The 23,324-nt window shown below is 43.5% G+C and overlaps 1 protein-coding gene across 2 annotated transcripts in view; it reads left to right on the top strand.

Annotated features, from left to right (window-relative positions):
- col5a1 (procollagen, type V, alpha 1) overlaps window positions 1–23,324 on the top strand; it is a 76,291-nt gene that overhangs the window by 21,535 nt on the left and 31,432 nt on the right. For both annotated transcript variants that reach the window (XM_035184173.2, XM_047344377.1), the window contains exons 3-20: window positions 1,535–1,748; window positions 2,190–2,352; window positions 13,420–13,551; window positions 14,934–15,035; window positions 15,128–15,580; window positions 15,954–16,466; window positions 16,579–16,635; window positions 18,495–18,536; window positions 19,142–19,204; window positions 19,314–19,388; window positions 21,115–21,207; window positions 21,580–21,636; window positions 21,800–21,853; window positions 22,078–22,131; window positions 22,286–22,339; window positions 22,457–22,510; window positions 22,606–22,659; window positions 23,126–23,170. In XM_035184173.2, the coding sequence (XP_035040064.2) occupies window positions 1,535–1,748; window positions 2,190–2,352; window positions 13,420–13,551; window positions 14,934–15,035; window positions 15,128–15,580; window positions 15,954–16,466; window positions 16,579–16,635; window positions 18,495–18,536; window positions 19,142–19,204; window positions 19,314–19,388; window positions 21,115–21,207; window positions 21,580–21,636; window positions 21,800–21,853; window positions 22,078–22,131; window positions 22,286–22,339; window positions 22,457–22,510; window positions 22,606–22,659; window positions 23,126–23,170 (2,279 nt within the window). The remainder of the gene's footprint in view (window positions 1–1,534; window positions 1,749–2,189; window positions 2,353–13,419; window positions 13,552–14,933; window positions 15,036–15,127; window positions 15,581–15,953; window positions 16,467–16,578; window positions 16,636–18,494; window positions 18,537–19,141; window positions 19,205–19,313; window positions 19,389–21,114; window positions 21,208–21,579; window positions 21,637–21,799; window positions 21,854–22,077; window positions 22,132–22,285; window positions 22,340–22,456; window positions 22,511–22,605; window positions 22,660–23,125; window positions 23,171–23,324) is intronic.

Raw genomic sequence — 23,324 nt, 5'->3', positions numbered from 1 at the left:
ATGGTTTCTCTTCTGATACTCCCCACCTTTCTCTTTTTGCATCAGACAGTAACACGTTTCATATTCTGCATATTCAAACTCCTCCATGTTTCTGAAGGCTTTTCTCTTCTCTCTCTTTCACCGTCCCGCTGTCGAAGCATCTGTCAATTAGAGACAATGTTTTTCATATGATGCCAAGCTAAATTCCTGAGGGAGCACGCCGCCAAGGCATGTGCTCTCCGCATGATGTGATTTGGTGCCTGGCAATAATGAAGGGATGATGGAAAAGGCAGGAAGATAGGACAGGAAGGCAAATGCCTGATGCTGACCAAGAAAAGAGAATAAGTAAATGGATAATAGTGGCAAGATATTTTTTCTCTTCTTTTTCTTTCCCCTTTTTCCTTTTCCACTATCTCTTCCCAACCTCAGCTTTCCTCACCGCATTCCCTCTGAGTCGTCCTCTACATTTTCTGATTGGCCACCTAGTTGCTCCAATTTCGCATTTTCCACCCCACAGCAGAGTAAAAAGGGGGTTTAATGGCTGCACGAGGTGCTAGAAAACCACTGCAACCACAAACCCTGCCTCTCTTTTCCGGTCGTCTGGAAATCTGCTCCGTGCACTCTGAACAGCAAGGAGCTGCTGCTGGAGTCCCAGTCGTTTCATTTGCTTATGTTAAACATAATCCAGATAGCCGCTAACTCCTAACAGTAGTGGTTTTGATATAGTCAAGATCGCCTCTTTCTAAAAGATTAGAAACCAGCATTTGCCTCAAGTGAAGTCTGACCTGGTCGCAAAGTCCCATACTCTTTCTGGGGTCCTGAATGCCCCAGGAAGAGTCTGTCTGGCAGATGTTCCGAACACTTCAGCAAAATGGAGGAAGTAGTTGAGGCTCCACCAAGCAAATGGAGGAAAAACATGTCTTTTTCATGTCTGTGCCTGTACCCTTTTATGGGTTTAAATACCAAATTATGATTTCCATTTCCACTCATGTCTTTAATTCTTTCTCCTGTAAAAAAAGTTTAAATCATATTTCCTTTTTTCCTCTGCTGGAGCGTTTCAGTGTCTGTTAGATCGATCATCTGAGGGGAGGGGTTTGAAGGATACTTCAACAAAGTCTCTCTGGATCACATGCTTTTGTCATTATGCTTCTCATCCTGCATTATGCTGGAATTGCTCCCACTTTGCATTTCTGCTTCAAACTTTTTTTTATTTTTTCCTCTCTTCGGGCCTTTATCCATTTCAGATTAATCCTCTCATGTTACAGTCTCCGCACTTAACAAATAGTTTCCTTTCGGAGCTCAAAGCCATCAGTTATTCCAATCTAAATTATCTTTGTTTATTTAGCAGATCTTTCGATTAGAAGTAACAATAATAACTTTTATAGTCGCTCTTGACGCTGAAGAGCACACTGTCTCCTTAAAAAAATACTCGATTACAACATCCCTACCAAATAGTCTAGGCCTAGAAGTATTTGATTCCTTTTATGATGATGAACAACTACTAATATGTCTCCAAAACATCTGTCTCTGTCCAACCCACCATCCATCCTGCCAGGTGATGTGTTCCCAGAGGACTTTTCCATCTTGGCCACGGTGAAGCCCAGGAAGGGCAGCCAGTCCTTCCTGCTGTCTGTGTACAACGAGCAGGGCATCCAGCAGCTCGGACTGGAAGTGGGACGATCCCCCGTGTTCCTGTACGAGGACCACACAGGGAAACCCAGCCCCGAGGACTACCCCCTCTTCAGAGGAGTCAATCTAGCTGATGGAAAGTAGGTTCACCAGTCGATGAACGCGCATGAAGGCGTGTCGGCCTGTTTTTTTTCTTTTGCATCTTCCCCCTGTAATCAGAGTCCAGGTGGATGTGTCGGGCTTTAATGAACTGATGTGTTGTGTCTCTGGATAGTTTAGTGTGTTTGCACTAAACCCCATAATGCATCACCTGAAGCAGGTGTACCTGTTGCAATTGATATTTATTCTCTCTATTAGATATTACACATGATGTAGATTGCAGTATCCTCAAACGTGTATCTAGTGCAGAACCCATCCATGTCAACAAAAAGAGTTCTAAGATTCTTTTACTCTCAAAAACTAAATGGGATATATTTAGATTTGAAGCCAGACACAAAAGGGGCCTTCAGCCTGTTGGCGGTGTGTATGTGGGCAGCAAGTAACCCAGTAAGCGTGTGAATTAACTCCTCCTCCCTTTCTAGGTGGCATCGAGTGGCCATCAGTGTGCACAAGCAGACCATCACCCTCATTCTGGACTGTAAAAAGAAGACCACCCAGAAGCTGCTCCGTAGCCCCAACCCCATCATCGATACCAAAGGAATTATAGTGTTTGGAACTAGAATACTTGATGAAGAAGTCTTCGAGGTAGGCATTTTGCTCTTTATCTACATGTTGGTATTGGTATGGTGCATTTAATCACCAGGCTATTAAAGGTGGAACGCATAATTCATTGTCGTAAATACAAGTTGCGGTCTCAGCTCCACACATCAGAAAAGGGCCATGTCAAGGTTTTTGTTCTTCACTCAACTCAGAGTAGAACAGTAGCATACAAGCTAACATGCTGAAGCAGCAAGAAAGCTGCCGACACAGTTATCAATGTCTGACCATGATGTGTATCAAATTACATCTGATTGTTTGGCCAACTTTCGAAACCTTGATGGAAATGGGTTTGCTTGATGTTAATAGCGAGTCGACAACTTCACTTACGCTGTTTTGAGTCAAGCTAGCATAACAGCACAAAACATAGCAAACAAGCTAAAGCTATCGCACAATATCCACAACGGCAGGTCGGCTTCTGTCCTGGGTCCTTTGGCCTCTTTTATCTCTCGCCAACAAATGAAATATTAACTCTTGTTTAGTTTCTTAATTTGTCACCTTCACCTATCCTCCTCTTCAATTCCTCCGACAACATCAACTTTGGTTTCTTCGGAGGCTCTGCCATGATGTCCACACTGAGAATGGCGAGTTGCCTCTTATTGCTAAGTGCTAGCTCTGGCTCTGGTTGCTAGTGTGCAATGTATGCCTAAAAGCAGGTCGTCATGTTCCAGCACTGTACACCAGAGTTACATGGTGCAGTTCCAGGCGTCCAGGGGGCGCTGTGGCAGTGACAGACGGGCCTTTCTTCCAATTATAAATTTATTTACCATCAGAAGGACTGTGCTGTTTCTGTTGCTTGAAGAACTATTTGTATGCTTGATTAGAGTGATTTCTGCCAGGTTCACACTAGTTTTCCAATCATCTTTGTCCATTTGGTTCCATGGTAAATTGCTGGTGCCAAAGTGGGATGAGTGAACAGATTTATAGGTTTCATAACTGATGCATTTTGGTATTTCCCGTCACATACTATTTACAAGGCCGTTCTAAACAAGTCAACACAGTCTCTCTCAGACCAATTTGACTTTGATTGAAAGTCCTAAAGAAAACAACATAAAAGTAAATGTGATTCATCTTTAAAGTACAGTACACACACATGGCAGTGGTGCAAAAGATGGTCGTCACCAATCCCCGTTCTGTGTGTCATGGAGGACAGAATACGGATTATGGTGGCGCCCACATCCTCCATAGAAGTGTGGATTTAGCTTTTGGAGCCCCCAACATCTACCCACTCGTACACACCCACACAAGATTGCAAATCAAATTTAATTTAAAGTGCCAGATATTCCACACTTTCCACAAAAGAACTTAATGTCCTGCAATTCTATTCCCTTTCCATCTGTGCTGCATTTGCAGTTCAACTTTGCATCTGTTGTTACGGTTTGAAAAGTTTTGCCTTATTGTGGCTACTAAGCAACTAAAAAATATTACTCAAACTGTTATATTTCTTTTATTGTTTGTGGTGTCTCCTCATCTAAATGGGCATGGGCAACATTTGTGTTTACAGAGCTTTTTAGGAAGCGATGGCAGGTTTTGATTGTTCAACTGAGGGGGTTTCCTCTTCCTTTCTCCACTTTTTATGTGTATAAAAGCTTTGTGGCAGGAGATGAAAGATTAATCATAACCTGACCAGACAGAACAGGAAGCCTTCACCTGATCTGCATCATAATATAAAATACAGTTTGCTTTTACCTAGTGTGAAGAATCAGAGTTTGTTTGGATACTGCCTATAGCGAGCTTTTGTGTGTATATTTGTCGCTCTTTAACATCACACACACATGCACACACGTACAAAAATGCACAGAGCGGCACAAGGCACAAGGAATAGTGTTGTCTTTGTCCCATCGGAGTTGTGTTTGTTTAAAGGGGGATTAGTCTGTGAGGCTGAGGCCCTCAATAATAATTAGTAACAGAGGCTGACTGATGTGACTGATGCTGAGCCAGCTGACCTCTGACCTCACTGCTGCTCAACGAGAACAGACAAAAAGAAAGAAACATGACATCATCCCATGTACAATCCCTAAAGTCGCTCTGCCAAGCTATAGGGGACATGAATAAATGATGATAGACTAAGACTAAAACTTTCCCTCATCCATAACCATTAATGACAGACTTGCAACTAAATCCAGATTTCTACATTGAAAAAATGCCATATCTCAGTATGTACGATACTTTGTGTGCATAAATCTTTCCCAAGTGTCAGATGTGGTTCTGGAGTGAAGAAAAGAGGGGAATTTTTTAAGGTTATACAGATTATGTTTACATTTTTTGTGAAAATGTTGCCTTTAACCATTTGATAACTTCTCGTTTCCACACAGTTTTGCTTCGTATCAATTATTCTGTATCATATATGGACTTTGCCCCCTAGTGCATTGCGAGAATGGAAGGCTTATTTTGTTATTATGTAACCTTCAAATTTATTTATCTTGTAGCAAAATAACATTATTGAAATTCACAATTTGTTAAACTGATTGAACCTGTTTAATTATACAGTTACACAGTTTCACTGTCAGTTAGTTTTATGCTAATTTTGTGTGGGACAAAGTGCACATGGTTTGTCCGAAATCCAACGTGAAAAAAAAGGTCCCAGACTGAAAAATACCAGATGGGAGGAGCTTTACAACAGATGAGATCACAGAGGTTGCCATAGGAATGCATACGAATGACTTGCATATGGACACAGAGCGATGTGGAAAAAGGAGGCGTTAGACATAAATCCTAATGTTTTTTATGTGTGTGCTATAGCTACTATTTAATCTACATCTATGGAGGTGACTGCTTTTATCCAGCACAGCTCTACTATTTGCTCTAATTTTATTGTTGCCCAGAGAAAACTGATCTTAAGGTTAAGGCGACACAGGAACACTTTAAATCATACCGAGCTATCGGAGCCGCGGTAACAGTCCAATGGTTACTGTGGGAACAGACGGATATTTTGTGAGAGATGTTTAAAGCCCTCCTGCTGTGCGTCTGCCAGTTGGGAGACAGGACAGGCTCCAGTGCGTGCACAAAATGGAAAATATGCCACATAGTTTCCAAATTATGCTCAGCCTGCACTCTTCTCACTCTCTCCTCCCCTCACTCCCTTCTCCCCTCTGTAGTTTAGTCGGATCCCATGTTGACTTTTGCCAGAGTCAGTTACCACCAGGAGGTGGTGAGCATGAAAACACACACACATGCACACACACACTAAAGAAAACACGTTTGATTTCACCAGCAGGCCGATTAGTTCAGTTGACTTGAGAGCCTGCAGTTTCCACTCAGTCTCGGAATGCAAAAGAGGAAATAATAAGACAAGAGAGAAAAAAAGAATCAGTTTGGAATTATCAAATTTGAGAGAGCTGTTCGTGATGGCGCTTATTTGATATCTCAAAACTTCTCAGAGGAGAGGATTTTATGTAAAGAGGACAAAACATTAATAGTCAAAAGCAGAGATAAAATGATGTGACTTTACATCTAAGAATTGGAGTAAATGTAAAGTTCTGTCTGCCTGTGAATCTCTTTACTCGCCCGGGTCTTTTCTTTCCATACCGCAGTCAGGAGAGACGTATACTTGCTGAGGGGGGTTTGTGGTTTGGTTTCTGACATGGTTTTTGTGGTCACAGAGAGAGCATTTGCCCTCTAACTACCATAATGTTATTTTTTTTTTCTCAGCGGTTTGCAAAAGAGTAGTGTGGCTCATGCCAGTAAAGATCATAAACGTAGTCAGAGCAGTTATTATGGGAGAAGACGGGTATTTTACCTGGTAATCACTGCTTATATGTTGCAATGAGATCACAATTACTCCATTATAATGTCTAATGCCCCTAAAATCTATTCAAATCAGTCCTCAGACCTTAAGCAGTGCTGTTACACTTCATGGATGTGTAGAGCATGTGGGTATATTTTTGTGTTGTTCAGATAGTTGGTGCCTCTTTGACATTGTCCATCTGCAGAACGTGTCCCCCCCCGATTTGTCTGTTTTCCCGGAGAGTGTGCCAAGAAAAACTCACAGAGAATTTAATGCCCATCCCTCAGTTTAAAGTGCTGCTCAGTGAAACAAATGGCTGGAGTTGGTCTGAGAGAACACAAACAGGGACAGACGAACCACTTGGCCTCACTCAGAGGTAATGTGGGAGGGGAACCTCCTGGAGTGAACCTGAGCAGCCGAAGTGGAGCCATGCGAACACAGCAGTGTCTGGATCTCGAAAGTCATCCAGTTTTGATACGTGTGATTTTATAGCGCAGTTTGTGTTACAAAAAACACATACATTTTGTATATTAGTGAGCTGGAGGATCAGAAAAAAGTCCTGGTGTCGAGAAAACAAGAGGTTGTGGTTGTGTAAGCTGAAACCTTTGGGCCATACTCTGGAAATTATGAGGAGATCTTTTCCCACTGATGTCAGACTTGGAACAGCACACATGCCACGTGACATCATCCAGAGGTTTCCTTGGTAGCCGCTGATAGGCCGTCCCGGGCCTGCAGCAACACGGGGGGATGAGGGTGTCCGTGTGTCAGGGTTAGTGGGTGGGGATATAAAATAGCAGGAGGACGAATGAGGTTAGATGTAGAGAAATAAAGGATTAGAGATGGCATGAGTGGGGGAGTATAGGCAGTGTGATACGAGTAAGAGTTGGGACTGAGGCATTTAATGGGGCAGGGATGATGTGGGGCTCCCATGCTGCATCCACAGCCAGGAAAAAGTAGTAAAATCACGCAACACGTGAGCTTGATACTTGTTAAAAACAGTGATGTTGTGATTTCATGATGAGTTTAACACATCCTGTTTTCCTCTTGTTTTTCCTGCCTCCCATTATTTAAATTTAACATGTTTCAGTCATTTAAGGTAAAGACAGATTTACCTCAGTAGTTATTCCTGATTTAGGACTTGACAGTTGTCAAGGGGGATAAACTGCAGAGAAACCTGACACCACCTTGTTCCATTTGGACAGAAGATTTTTCAAATTCAATTTAAGCTCATTTTGGCTGAAGTCTCTGAGGCAGAGGTAGAAACAGTTTGGCTAATGTTGCCAGGCCTTGACTGGACCTCTGTTTTATTGTTATAAGATATATTCAGTAACTTAAGTTCAGTTCAACTTTTTTCAAGAGTACCTGACTCTTTGCTCTCAACTTGACAGTTCCAAATAAATATGGAAATAGACCTGAGGAGGCACCACTAAAGCCACATTTACATTGTGAGCACAAATAGTTCCTTGGCTTCATGAAACATCACTGAAAACCCACTAGAAATGGTTGGAAATCATACTGCAAATGAAGGTTATGATTTTTTTACCTTTTGTCTGCCATTTGTTGGCAAGATTTCACAAAAACAGCTCAACGAATTTCCACGAAACTTGGCGGAAGGATGTGTTATGGCAGAGGAAAGAATACATAAAGTTTTGGTGTGGTGGGGGATGGATCCAGGATCAAGATGTGGTGTTATTATAACATGCTTTCCCAGGGAATAATTTATCAGGTATATTTAGGGAGCTGTTTTGCCTTGGCGGAGCACCACTGAGTGCCATAGTTTCCCTGCAGTGTTTGTATGATTTTCAGTCAGACTTGATTTTTCACACAGATAAAATCCGGTCATGGGGGAAGCGATGCATCTGACATTAATTTAAGAGGCATGCAGACCCCATATGCGAACTACAATGTGTCCCATCTGGGAAATATACGGTGATCCAAATGTTTCTGGGCGCATACCTTTTTAAAGAAATGTCCGTTATTGATAATGGGTTATTACAGATCCAAGTGGCTTACCTACGAGGATTTGGCCATAATACATTTATTGTATTATCTTGTCCAAGGCAAACGTCATGCTTCACTCTCAAAGCACACTCTATACATTTCAGGCAATGAAATCGACTCCAGTAGCCTCAGGGAAGATGGAGTTTCCACCATGGATAATTAAGAGAATTTCCCTAATTCATGTCAGATGTTTGTCTTTCGCCACCTTTATTCCCTCCGTTCCTCCTTTACCGCGTCAGCAAGCCCTGAAAGTGTACCCTCAGCACTTCAGCGAACGGCCAAGCCAAACACTCATGAGACTACGTCTGCTAGGTGAGGTGAGCCGCTCCGGTTTCCACCACCCCAAGGAGGACGGGAAATGGGAATATGGCCGCCCGTGGCCTTTGGTGGTGTGGGATTAAAATCTTACACAGATGGGAGCACGGTGGGGGGAGGGCAAGGGGGGAGGAGACCTAGACGGGGGTCCAAACACAGGGATAGCATCAAAGAGGTGAGGGGATGGTTAAGGTGCTGTGTAGTGGATAAGTGGGGTGGCAGACGGGCCTGTTGCTCTTGGCAGCTGCTCTGAGCGTTGGGGTTGCACAGTCTAGAGGGGAAAGTGCATGTGGGTGAAAATGTACTTGATGTCTGGTAAAGGTAATTATATATTTGTTGGAAGTGCAATTCCCTTGTTGGCATATGTGTGTGTTGCTTGTTTGTACTCAAACAGCTATGTCGATGATGTGCATCTATTTTGTGGATGCAGTTTTGTGTGTGTTGGTGCTGATTTATGGCCCCTGTGCAGTGGGCTGACCTCTGCAGTGTGTGTTTCTGTGGTCAGGCTGGAGAGCGCCCAGGCACTGGGACTGCGAGTGTTGCCAGTGTGGGCTGGCAGTGGGACCGAGACCTGACTCAGAGCTCATGGGTGACTGTGTAAATATGCTGTGAAAAGTATTTCACCTTAAAAACGCAGCCAGATCTTGGACCTCCCAGAGTCTTATCCTGCCCTGTGGGACCCTCCCGCACCCATTTTCCCTCTGCTGACACCTGGTGAAATGATGACAAACTCAAGACTTAAATTTTCCTTCTTTAAGCCGCCGTCTTTTTTTATTGTGTGAGGCGAAGAAGGTAAACAGAACCTGTGTGAGCTGTCCCTGGTTTGTTTTATCTCATGCTGCTCCGAGCCAGGAAAGTGCAACTTTGACATCACCTCCAGAGCTTAGTCTAATAAAAAGGCCTTTGTTGGTCTCCTTTTACTTCATGCTTGAAATATGTGCGTGTATGAAAAAAGAGAGGAAGACGAAGAGTGTGTGTGTGTGCATGTGTGTGTGCGCGTGTGGTTCATGTCGTTTCAGCAACATTCAAGGCCGATCATGTTGTGATGATCTTTGAAAAGGCACCAATATTTGCTGCTCATGCATCATATCTTTTAATTCACAAGAGGGAACGATGAGCTCAGTCCACTCTTCGTGATTGTGGGTCAGGTTCAGTTGGAGACAGATGTTTGTTTCTGTGCTCACTGGAGCACTCTCCTGCCACCATTTGGACACAACCAGAACATCCAGCAGGGATTGATATGTGGGGGGGGGGCGAAACAGGGCGAGGTTCTGTGTAATATTTAAACAATAGATTATTATTGATCAGAATCCAGTTGTTCTGCTTCCGTAATCTTGTTACAAGTTGCAACCCTGCAATCACATATCGTGTCTTTCACACGAATGTGATGTGGAGTGAGGTCTTCCATCGCTCGCAGCCACAGGCGAATGGCATTTCAGCCAGAGCGCGACAAGAGGAGAGCACTGGCCAGGAGCTGAATCGTATTTCAGCAGCGTCCAGGGAGATGCTGACAGCCGCAGCCCTGTTATTGTCTGAAAATTCTGCCTTAAGCACCACTCTGATGTGCCACATGACATTGCGGAGTGAAAAATGTCACTGTCCCTTCTCAAAGAGGAGAGCTGATTGCTTGTCTTTTATGGCTCCCCTCTTGGGTTTGGATGTGATTCTATAATTCCAGGGTTTTTTCTTTTCTTTTGCGTTTGCTGTGATTGGGTCTGGGTTTGCTTATGCCTGTGTATGGTGCTGCATGTTAAGGCTAGTGTATTTTGTTTTGCACACCAGCTTCCATCTGTGAATTCTGAGGTGAAGAATAATCTGTACCGTGTTGACCAGAGTGCCAGAAGACTAAATACTTAATAACCATTTAATACATTTGCATTAGTATGCAGTTGGGTACCGCATAGGAATATTTACTGTTTCCCTACATCTGTAAAACAGCAGCTTATATAACATTTTGGCGCCACAGTCCGTCTAGTTCCGTGCGGTGAAAGGAGCAGCTCTGGCTCGACGGGAGGAAATCAGAAGCGGCTTTAGCGCTTGTCGGGGTGGATCAAGACTTCGACAATAGTTTCACTGTGAAGGTGTAGCAGCTTTCATGGGAACAAATGCACTGTAGCCTGTGCCTTTTTATATCATATGTGTGAAGATGGATAGAAATGAAACAATCAGGGAAAACTTTTGCATCTTTGCATACACTGTAGATTGCATGATTTCCCATCATTGTCTATATTCAAACAGCATCAAAAAACATAATTAGTGTGCACATCCAATTAATTATATGGCTTTACCAATACTACCAATACCTTTTTGAAACCAGCCTGTTTGGAATGGGCTACTCTCTTGTCCTGTGTTAATGTTTCGGAGCTACTTCAGAATTATTCCTCATCCTTAGTGAGTCCTCCTCAAACATTTCTACAATATACTGTCACTTTTTATTGTTTGTGTGTTGGACGTTGTGTGAAGAGCTTTTTAATAAACAGTCAATGGTGCAGAGTGGAGTGAGGGTTCATCCAACCTGGTTTATCTGCAATGAAGATTTTACTGTCAATGTTCCCATACATTTTAACTAAATATGGTGTTGTCATGTGTTGCTTATATAAGTTCAAATTATTTACTTAATTGTTGCGTTCCATCTACAGACAGAGACGTTTGTGGAATTAGTAGGTGAATAATATTTTTAATTATCTGTAGAAACCTTTTGCTGAAAAATAAGGGTGCACCATTGATTTTACTAGTTGCGGTGAGGACCACACAGCCTGTGAATAGACCATACATTTCAACAACAGAAAGTCTGTGTGTGGAGGTTGATAGCATTAGCTTTAAACTCGCAGGGAAGCTCTAATGAAGAGTCGCTAATAAATGACATTAAGGGAGATTTAGGAGCCCATGTTCTTGGAGATTAACCCACGCTAATCGAAAAACTGTGGATAACTCTGAGTCTGCTGCATTGATTTTGACCCATTAAATCTAAGTGCAATCTAGTTTTGTATCCGTCTGAAGTTGGTTTTGTGCAGTGTTCAGTTCTTTTTCTAGTCGAGAACTTTTAACAGAGCAAAACACTTCAGTACATTCTCTATCCAGCATTTTCTCATCCTTTTTCCCCTTCTCATATACCTTCAGCCAAAGCCATCAGCTTTTCCAGCGTCAATATGACCCATATAACGCAACTCTTTTTCAGGCATCCACATGCCTCTTTCCTTCTCTTCTCATGTCACACATCATTAAACACGTTCTTCCACACTGCTCCCAGTGTTGCTGGGATGTTCTCATTAATTCTTAGGTGTATGATTAATTATCTCATCTTGGTGAAATTAGGATCAAACTGCTTGTGGTCAGGATCCACGCTGACATTCCCCCGGCCGCTGTGGGAGATGAAGAAAAAAAAAAGAAAAAAAAAGAGAGCATAGGGGAAAAATTAAGGCAGAAGAATGGCATGTGAATAGGGAAACAGTCGCAGTGCTCCAGACGGCAGGGCTGTTTTGTTGTACGCTGGGCCTACTCCTAATTCAATGTGACCTCATTTCAAACAGTGCACTCCCATCATCCCCTTTCGGTGCAGCTGTGACACACGGTCTGGCCAGCATGAGGAGGACAGACTGTTGAAAATGATACCAAGTCTCTAGCCTCCTCACGCATTGCGATTTTTGGACAAATGGCTGAAAGGTAGCCATTTGAATGTTTCCTGGGAGCTCAGGAGTTCCTAGCTGGGGGAGTTGGGTAATGGCCAATCCAGTCCTTCGGTCTTGGAGGAAGTAGTGGGATTTGTTTTCTTGCGTTCACCATAAAACCCCACTGATAACATAAGCCAAGGACGGAGCAGGAAACATCATCTTGTGAAGTGTTCTGCAATGTTTTTTTCTCTCTTTTTTTTAAGGATGCCAGACACAATGTTCTGTGTGGTACCTCCTACCGAAGCGCCGGGATTGGTTGCTCTTTAGTGAACTGTCACTGGTTAGACCACAAATGCAATCAATTTCTGTGTGTCAAAAAATACGAGAGTCATCTGTGGAGAATTTCAGCTGGAAAGACATGTTGAGCGATTTCAGACTTTTGGCAATTGCACATAATAAAAAACACTGCATGCTCTGCGACGGGCTGTTCCCAGAGTTAAGCCGCTTCATGATTCTCCTACCACCACACCCCCCTGAATGTATATTCATTTCGACCCTGTGTTTGATCGATGTGGAACAACATCACTGCATTTTGGAAGTGTGATCAGTACATGTTTGGAAAGATACATTACAGCATTTTTGGTGCCATGAGCGTTCTGTTAAGAAAACATGTGGCAAACACACACACACACCCAGCTCCCCATGTTGCCCGGGGATCCTTCGGAGCCCTTTGCTCTTTTTCTCAGTTGTTCTTTTTCTGTCGACCTCCTCTTTTCCGTCTCTTTCTTTAAACCTCTCACCTCTGCTACTGTTCTTCCTCCCCCCCTGCACCTCCACTCAGTGTGCGCACGCACACGCACACACACACACACACACACACACAGTCTCAGGTCAGATATCTGTATCTGCAGGTCTGCTCATGTTCTCCTTGTCACTCGAGCTAAGTTTATCCATTCATCTCACACAATCAGCTTGAGGGTGGAATCACTCATGTCCCATTCAGATCTCAGGCTGGGCTTATGCATTTTGTTTAAACTCATTCATCTTGTTAAAGATCTACTCGGAGTGTGTGTGTGTTTTATTGTTTGAGTTAGCTACATGAAGTCAGTTGTTCCATGTTCTGCTTGTCTCACTCCTGGACCTCGGACAAAGTTCTTCATCATGCAGTCACCCTGAGATTCCCCCTGCCTCGACCTAGTTTCAGGCCTGTTTTGGATGCGATAATGCTGCAGGCAGATGTTCTCCCTCTTTATTTCCTTTCTTTCTTTTTTCCTCACCCCCCTCCTCCACTGTGAGACCGCCATGTCTCTCACTAATGACTGTTTGCTTGTTTATTTACATGCATGACTTGTAACTGCGCCCGGCAAGTCTCTTGACTTCCTGTTCTGTTGTGATTTCCAGGGAGACATCCAGCAGCTGATGATTGTAGCAGACCATCGTGCTGCCTATGACTACTGTGAGCACTACAGCCCTGACTGCGAAGTGCCAATGCCCGATCAGCCTCAGGCCCAGGACCCCAACACAGATGATTCGGTGAGTAAAATCAACTTTCTCAGCTTTAGTTTAACTTCTATAAGCTCAAAACTTACAGTTCAGCTTTGTAAACACAATACAGGCCATAGAGATCAACAGTGTGGTTCCAGAAGTAAAAATCCCATTCATTTTCTGAATTGAGATGTTTATTATTAACCATAATGTTTTAACCATCCTAGGTAGAATTAGCACACACTATGAGATTGTGAAACAAAGTTATATTCTCCTGTAGAAGCCACAAGTCTGCATGACTACCGACAGTCGCGAAAGATTGGCTACAATCGGATTGTTCAGTGTCACTACACAAGGTTATTACACTATATGAAACTCTATATGCAAACATTGAAGATACAAACTACAATATATTACAACACTATATAAACAACAATGTTCAATTTCAAGAAGTAAAGGATGATTTCCAACGGCTTATGGGATGCGTAGTTCCTTCACTGTACACAGACATCTACCTCTGCTGTCAAGCTTAATCTGAACCCTAACCCTAACGGAAAATGTTTAATGGTCATGTTCAATTCATCGTGTAGCTGGTCAGCCTGGGTCTAGTTTTAGACGTGAACCTCTTTCTGAAACGGCAATAGAGAAAATTAATGGGACATTTATGTGAAGGTACCAGAGCAGTTATAAAAGTGGGCGGTCACTGTTACGCTCTATTACTAGATGTAGTTTTGGTGGATATTTGCATATAGCAAAATACAGTACATTGTAGAGTCAAGATAAAAGAGACGCATGTGCTCTCATGACTGACCCTGCTCAAGGAAGTTCATTTCCCTTAATCTATAATTGTCTCTAATGCTCAGATCTCTGCCAGAGGAAAGAACTGAGTGGAAAGAACGGTGCTCCCAGGCTTTGCATTCACTTAATAATGTTCAGGAATGATGACAGTGCCTGCCGAAGCCTGCACCACGCTGTTTTCCACATTAAATACCAGCACACTGTGCGCATGCTAATTAAAGGCGTGTCAGAGAAGTGTTACAAGATGGACAGGAAGCTCTTCCTCTTCTCGTTTTTCCTTTTGTGCTGGGGCCTGTCAATATGCCTGCAAGCTACACAAAAACTTGACCTGTTTTTTCTTTCTTTTCTAAAGATGGGTGACATATTCGTTTAGAAAAAAATTGCTGTGGAAAAGTAATTTGTCATTCAGTCGTAACATGTTGCAACAGGGAGATAGAGCATGAGGTTTCAGCATGTGTAAGGCATTCCTGTGTGCTACTGATCGATGGCCTGCCTGGTGCACATGCATCAGCCAGCCGGCAGCAGCAAAGCAGTGGATCATATTTAAGAAATCATGTTTTTAATAATTGATACTGATTCTTTCTCCCTCAGTCTCTTTGTCTCAACCCCAGTGTAATATTTTTCTCCTTTAGAAACCAGAGGACGCCTACTATTATGAATACCCTTACTATGAGGACGTGGATGGCAAGCCTTACGAATCAACCGGCGATACAGAGATCACAAAAGAAGTCAAGGTAGTCTCCTGATGCACGTTTTGACCCAGATGGATTTTTCTATTTAAAATGCACCAAAAGTGGCTGACAAGAATATCATCTATGGCCCACAGGTGACAGAAGCAGATGGAGACACAGTGGTGACCACAGTGGAGGAGGTTCTGAGTGGCGGCACTGGTGGTGGCATCGACCACAAAGTCCTGGCTGGCTCATCCGCTGGCTCATCCGCTGGCTCATCCGCTGGCTCCTCTGCCGGCTCGTCCTCCAGCTCATCGTCCAGCTCCTCCGGCACTGCTGCCGGGGGAGGGGACGCCTACGGAGAGGAGACCAGCCCTTATGACGGCTATGGCGACTATGGTAACTACGGGACCTACTACGACGAGTCCACGGCGGCACCGGACGGTGACAAGACCCGACACGTTACCCTCACCAGCATCGACACCGGGGGTGAGGTGGATCTGGGCGCAGGGGGAAAGATCGACTTGGGCACAGGCGACACAATTGAAAGGAGCGTGAGCACCAGGGGATCTGGAGGTGCTACGACCATCATCGCCAATGAGACATTAGTACGTTGACTTTAATGACACTAGCTTCTGGATGTTGTGACCTGTTAGGTTAATAGATGTATTTATGTGTTCAAAAACACATTTAAAATAATACTTACTTTAGTGTATCCTGAATGCAAGGTCTACCTGCACATATGTTAATGTTTGAGATATTTAAGTGGAGCCCTTCATTATGGAAGCAATGCCAATGTGTATTTGAAAATCTCACTGTAAAGGAATAAATGCTTGCATATAATTTCTTATTAAGTCAATCAAAATATTAACTGCAACCATTTTTGAATTGTTTGTGTTGTGTATGCTTTTATCCATTTATATTATCATCTTCATTTTTATCCTGTTATATTTTGTCTCTAAAATATATCTGTTTTTATAGGTGGAATCGTCGTACGATAACTATGGCGAGGGAGATTATAATGTGGACGACCATTACACCACTGGTGGAGGTGGCAGCAGCAGCAGCAGTACAGTGCACATCGGTGGTGGCGGCGGAAGCAGCAGCAGCAGCAGCACTGGAAATACCGGTGGTGGAGGAGGCGGAAGCAGCAGCACAGTCCTCGTCAGTGGTGGCGGCGGCGGCGGCGGCGGCGGCGGCGGCGGCAGCAGCAGCAGCAGCTCCACCATCAATGTTGGAGGTGGCTCTGCTGGAGGATCTTCTGCTGCTGGAGGCGGATCAGCCAGCGCGGGCACTGGAGCTGGGGGGTCCATCGCCACCGGAAAAAACCTTGGCGTGGAGGGTGACGGAGACTACACCGACCAAGATGAGTTCACGGAGGAGCACATCCCCGACTATGATTTAGACAACTATGACACCAATGACGCCTATGGCGACCTGGATTACGAGAAAGGGCGCAAGCTGCCTGCTGAGACCGATGAGTATTACGGACAGGTGAAAATTTCATGGGAGAACAAGATCTTCAAGATGAGGAGGATTGCATGATGATGGTGACGAAGAGGAAGGGCGCTGATCATGTGTGTGTGTCTGTGTGTTTGGTGTGCAGGTCGACGGAGCTCGTGGCGAGAAGGGACAGAAGGGAGAGCCTGCTGTTATTGAGCCTGTGAGTAGATCGCTGTTTGAACAACACAGTTGAGCAGCAGATGTAGGCTGCATATGGGCGCATGTTTATATCTACAAATACATATGTGTGATCCACATCTAAACACAACCCACCTCTCACTTCTGAATCCCGAGGCCCAAAACACTCATACAAGAACTTTCCCATAGTGTCCATGGGCAAGGCCTGGTCATCGGGACTCCAGCATAAACATCTCAAGAATGGCCTTCCAAGGATTGTCAATAATCTCAAACACAGAGTGGGTAGTGTGTAAACAGAAGAAGTCCAAGCAGAACAAAAGCTTTTTTCCCTTCCTCTCTTAGGCTTTGTCTAAATACAAACAGGTGGAAAACATCCAACCCTCATTCTCACATACAGGTGACATTGTGAACATGAGGACTCCTCTTTTGTGCATCAGGCGCAGGAGGAATTTACATTTACATGCACAGCTACAGTATATACACAGCTACAGCTGTTTCACTTCAAACAACTGTCACCGAGCTCCACTGAGTATACAAGCCTCAGTGAGTAAGTGTCTTTGTGTTTATACGTGAGAGCAGGACGGACGGCCATATCCTCGATGACCGCTTGCTTATGCGTGTGAGTGTGTTTGAGGACTCCAACAACTTTGAGTTCACATCACCACCCAGGCTCTCGTCTCTTTTTCTGCCTCCCTTGAGGTTTAGCCCATTTTCCCAGCACAGACTGCAGGCAAAATATAGGCATAACCCAGGGAGTGTCAAAAAGATCAGATGGGGTAAGTTTGATGATGAAATCGCTCACGGGTGCAGTAGAGCTTGGGGGTTGACTGAAAAAAAAGGCAGAAACAAAAGCTGAGATCACATAATTGACATGAGTTTGGATAATGTGCGGGTTTCGGTCCTCCATAACAAAGCAGGAAGCCAAATGTTACCACAAGCACAAACAAAGCAATATCTCTGCAGCCGCAGAGCTGCGACAATGTGCCTGCAAGTCCACGCCGAGCCGAGATGGCCTGCTGTTTTTCACTGCAGGGACCGTGCATATGGTAGAGGAACACTACAGTGAATGTATTTCACATAACAGGCACATGCCTACACAAATTAATTACAGTATTAAAACTAGAATGTCACATAGAGTGCATACCTCTGCCAAAGCCCAACAGTCCCCTTATGAAACACATTTAAATTCACTTAATTTGAATCGGCTAGATCTATGAATTATTCTGACATATCAAAGAAACGATAGGGATTTAGGGAAAACGCCACATCTTGCAGGGATGAAAAGTGATTTTTTTAAATTAACATTAAAAATCACTAGATCTAGATCTGCACCAAGTTGCACACATTCAAGTCAGTCCCCTAAACTGATTTCTTAAAATCAAGATCCATGAAATACTCTTAGAAATCAATGAAAATGATTGGGAATAGGGAAAACGCCCTATTTTGCAATGTTAAAATAAGTCAAAGGAAAAAAAAGAAATCCTGGTTCCAACTCCTGATCTGAATCTGCACCCAAATTTTGTGGGTTTTTCCCTGACCCATAATCACATCATTTCACCAAGTTTCGAAGTCATCCAATCAGTAGTTTATGCGGGCGAGCTCCTGAGGGCGTCTTCACCTCGGCGTCTCTGCAGTCACTCTCCTGTTCTCCGTGGATTAATTGCGAGCATGAAACTGAAATGACAGGCAGGAATGTCTATTAAGTCTGCAAAGACACAGAGGTAGAAAGTTGCCAGGCAGCTGTGTTGGAACACGTATTCATGGACATTTAACGGCTTTAACCGAAGCTGTGTTAATGGACAAGGGCGATGTTGAGGACATGAGAAAGTTTCAGGGAATTTTATGGTTTCTGATGATTTTTTTTGTGTTTTTCTGTTTCAGGGTATGTTGGTGGAGGGTCCGCCTGGGCCTGAAGGGCCAACAGTAAGTCAATCTGTCACAAATTATGTCACCCTCAGCCTCTCCCTCTCCATTTCCTCTGTTTTATCAAATCCTCCTTTTCCCCTCTGTGCCTTTCAATCACTGGCATTTTCTTTGTGATCTGTGTCCATAAAATAAAAGCTGATAACAATTTATATCCGCTATTGTTTTAGACAGTTTACACATTTGAATTTGCAATTTCAAGTTTAAAGCCTTCCTCTGAAAGAATCTCTGGCAGCCTGATTTCTCATGCAAAGGGAGTGGCCAAAGCAGTTTCCCCTGAAGAGATATGGACTTTCCGCAGATGTTGGAGGAACTTAATTATTTATCTAGGAAGATTTTTTTTTTTTCCAGACACAGTTGCTCTTGACACCCTGCAGATGGAGTCCCACAGAGGCGAGCCACTCAGGCATCGTGTTGTAAACAAATAAAAGAGCGCCTCACAAAAGGATTTACAACTCGACAGGCTGCCCCACATTGCCTCATGCATTCCTATCCCCCATGTGTGACCACTTTGCAAGATAAAGTCGAGAAACTTTAGCGGAGCGAATATGACTGTTCACTTATGTATGTATGGGAGTCAAATGAGATCTTTTGCTTGGAAATAGGGTCTGCCAGGACCCCCGGGTTCTTCTGGCGCACCAGGCGGTCCTGGAGATGTTGGAGAGAGGGTGAGTTTGAACTCTAATGTCTCACAGATTTGCAGAGTTATTAAAATACAGAATTCATTGTCATTTCTTTCTCCCCATCAATCTCTGTGTGTGCTGTTCCCCGTCTTAGGGTCCTACGGGTCGTTCCGGTCTCCCTGGTGCTGATGGTCTGCCTGGACCCCCTGGCACTGTCTTGATGCTGCCTGTAAGTGAATTACAGTTGTTAAAAATTGGTTTAAATTAGCAAAACAGGATTCCCACTCTGTTATTACACTCAAAAAACTGAAACATTTTTCCTGGTGGTTTCATATCCTTGTTGGCCGTGTTCAAAGCCTTGTATGATGCATGTTTCTCTGTTTTATCAATAACTCTTGACTGTGGTATACACAGTCTCCTGGAATGAAGGGAGGCTTCCTTTGAAATCATTATTGATGGATGTCCATGGCTGTGAAAATATTGTGTAATGTAAATATGTGCTCTAGCGGCCCCTTGTGGCGTGTTTAATAAGTGACCTATAGTGTGTTCTGACTCCATGTATGCAAATCTACATATTACAGGACTGTCTGTTTTCCACATTCCTCAGCCAAAATTGAAGCTATCAGGTGGCTTCCAGGAAGTTGTCGAGCTTTAGACAGGAAGCAAAGCAGCGCAGTCCACCGCAGCACTTACACAGACGTCCTAACTACTTCCTATGCCGTCTGCCTTCTTGCTCTTTCCTTTCTTGGAAGACTTGACACCGTCGCTGTCGGACCTGATTAGTTGTGCAGATGTGAAGCTGTGATTTCAGGGCTGCACGGAGCTGTCTGGCCCGAGCCATGTGGCGAGCTCTGTCTGGACAGGAACTCCAGTTGTTCCTGGTGCGTCCACTGGCAGGGAGTCACGACTTGAAACCCGATTCCTTGAGCTCCAGGCCTAATGAGAAACATGCATTGTTGTTTCACCAAAGAAACTTTGTATCTCGGAGGATTAACAGGATTAATTGGCAAATCTTACCAATGCGTTTTTCCACTGTTAAATTCACGATTTATACAGCAGCGATGCATCCTCTGTGCTATGTGGAAAAAACATAATGTAATTCCCACTAGAGGTTTTTTTTCTCTTTCTCTGCTTTTCCAGTTAACAGCTTGCTGTGGAAGAACATTCTGTTCAAAGTTTGATGTTGCAGAGGAACATTTTTAATGAAATGACGTAAAGAATGAGTGAGACAGAAACAATCATATAGAGAAAAAGATTTAGGAATAATAACAAGAACTAGTCAAATACTGTAGATTTGATCTGAAAGCAAATAGCCGAGACCTAAACTTATAAGACATTTCTATCGGAGAAGTATCTGTGGGATATAGTATGAAAAGTTTGTGCTCTGGATGAGTTTGCTTTGTGGTGGGGGAGCTGCAGTCGACTCAGCCCTGATGTTCTGAATCAACAGTCGTGTATTTGATTCTTGGTAACAATGCTTCACTGATTGTGAAATTCACAGTATTCCTCTGGCGTGCTGCTGTACATCTGTAAACCAACCAGCAGTCAGCCTCCCGAGGACTGAGCTCTGTAACCCAACCCGAGACGCCTGGTCTCTGAACATTTTCACACCACCCAGCCCTGGATATTCTCCTGTGGTGCAGTGCCTGCTCATCACCACCAGATGCCAGTAGAATGTGAAGTTCATGGCTGCAGAGGCGGCCTTTGATGCTGCTGCTCTGGCATCTGGAGGCCGATGCTCAGTTCAACATCTGTTGCATAGTTTGAGATGGGAATTACTGACGTTATTGTTGGAAATAGATGTTAAATATTCAAAGTTCAATATTTAATTTGCTGCAGGATTTTCCAGTATTTTAGTAACTCCAAATGTTGCACTGGTTTTTATTTTTGTGTCTGATGTGCTGGCATGATTCTCACTGGAATGAAGTCTTGACACGCTTTGATTCCCTCCACAGTTCAGATTCAGCTCTGGAGGTGACTCCGGACAGAAGGGACCTGCTGTATCAGCACAGGAATCCCAGATGCAAGCGATCATGCAGCAGGCCAGGGTAACAGTTCACACATAAACACACTGCAGCACTCAATATTATTCTCCAAATTTGATTATCTTGTTGAAAAACTTGTCTTACTTTTCCTTATTGTTTTGATGATCTTTGCCGTACAATGTGCTGATAAATATAATTTAAAAAAAGATATTTATCATTTACTTTTTTGCATTATTTCAAACTGTCTTTTTATAGCACTTTTCAATCATTTTCGATTATAAAACATGTGTAAGGACGCTAATACACGTACAGCACACACAAATGGATAAATACTTGATATATTCAATTATAAATCTGCTAAGAACAGCTTTTATCATCTTATGCATGTTCCTGACTTTGTTTTAATCCTGTTCATCTTTTCCCTCCTGTCATCAGTTGGCGATGCGTGGCCCTACAGGTCCAATGGGTCTGACTGGCAGAGGTGGCCCTCTGGTATGTATTTCAAATCCTCTCACCGCAAAAACAAATCAATACAAATTCCTTTGTCAAAGATTTAATCAGCACCTATTATAGTCCGCAGCACAGACAAATGCATTGGACATGTGGAGTCTGAGGCCAAGTTGCAAACCTATATCTTGAATCTTTTTCCTCTCAGGGTCCGCCAGGTGTATCAGGACTGAAGGGAGAGTCTGGAGAGGGAGGACCCCAGGTACAAGATACTAACGTTATTATGTTATAATAAGTCTATTTCTTAAAAAACTGAAATATCCAAAGCTAAACAACCCCCTTCTGAAACCAATGAATATATTATATACCTATTATAGTAAAATAACAACTATTTAAAGTGGAGCAACTCTTTTGTTCATTTCCAATATGGTTTTAGAGATATTAAATGCAGAAAAATAAAGAAATGCTTCTGTGTGTTTCTTACAGGGACCTCGTGGGCCCATTGGATCCCTTGGACCCAATGGAAAGCCTGGCAGAAGGGTAAGAGTCGTCAGCAGCATAGAATGCAATACATACTACCTGACACTCGCTTTTGGAGTGCTTTAAAAGTCAGGTGTATTCTAGCCATTATAGTATATTCCTTAATACGAATAGGCCACATATTGTGAAACTTTTGTTTTGTATTTTTGAATAGGGTCGCTCTGGAGCCGATGGTGCCAGAGGCATGCCTGGACAGCCTGGAACCAAGGTACCTTGTCCATCATAGTCACTCCCTTAACACTTTTGACTTTCTACTGTCTACTTTCTACAAGTTTTTTGACGCCTGGACAGGAAGTTCTAACACAGTTTTCTTCCTGCTCTTCAGGGAGACAGAGGGTTCGATGGTCTGGCTGGACTTCCTGGTGAAAAAGGACACAGAGTAAGCAGATTTTATTTTTTTTTTATATCAGTGTGGTGGCAAATGTGTGGGTTTGATGTGACACGTTTAAATGTGAATGTTTGTTTGTTCTATAGGGTGAATCTGGCCCGTCGGGACCTCCTGGAGCTCATGGCGAGGATGGAGAGAGGGTAACAGAGAAAAAACACACATTTTTGATTTATTGTTGTATTAACCTAAGTCGGCTGATAGAACTAAAGATCTAAAGGCGTGTATATGCTTGTGTCTGATGTACATCATCCACTAACTGTTAGTGAGCTGAACTTCTCTGTCAGACCAAATGCTTCTTTTTTGTCAACTTCTAAATATCTATTCCTCCAGCTCATCTCCCCTTTCTCCCTCAATACCCTCTTTGATACATATAATTTTTTTATCTCTGCACACCTTTATCTGTGTCTAATCTCCTTCTCCGCCCTCATTACCAAGATCAGCTGATGCAACCTGATCCCCTCTTCCCCTGCTTTTTCTTTGTGCCTTCTCATTATCTCTCGCTTCCTGTAACACACACACACACACACACACATCCTCACTTTCTCCTCCTATTATTCTTCACTGTCTGTTCCACATTCTGACCCGCTCTCTCTCCCTCTTTCCCAGGGAGATGATGGAGAGATCGGACCCAGGGGGCTTCCTGGTGAACCAGTGAGTGATCACATGTATTACCGTTCAGCCTCATACTGAGGGGTTTTCGCGATAGAGCCGCGGATGTTGGCATGTTGGGGAACGATCATGGTCTGATGCAAACATCTATCATTCGCAGACTGCAGACGCTGTTCATATTCACAGATATTTTTTT

Source organism: Hippoglossus stenolepis, chromosome 18 (genome assembly GCF_022539355.2).
Source record: "Hippoglossus stenolepis isolate QCI-W04-F060 chromosome 18, HSTE1.2, whole genome shotgun sequence".
Classification (NCBI taxonomy): domain Eukaryota; kingdom Metazoa; phylum Chordata; class Actinopteri; order Pleuronectiformes; family Pleuronectidae; genus Hippoglossus; species Hippoglossus stenolepis.
This window is presented reverse-complemented; position numbering and strand designations above follow the sequence as displayed.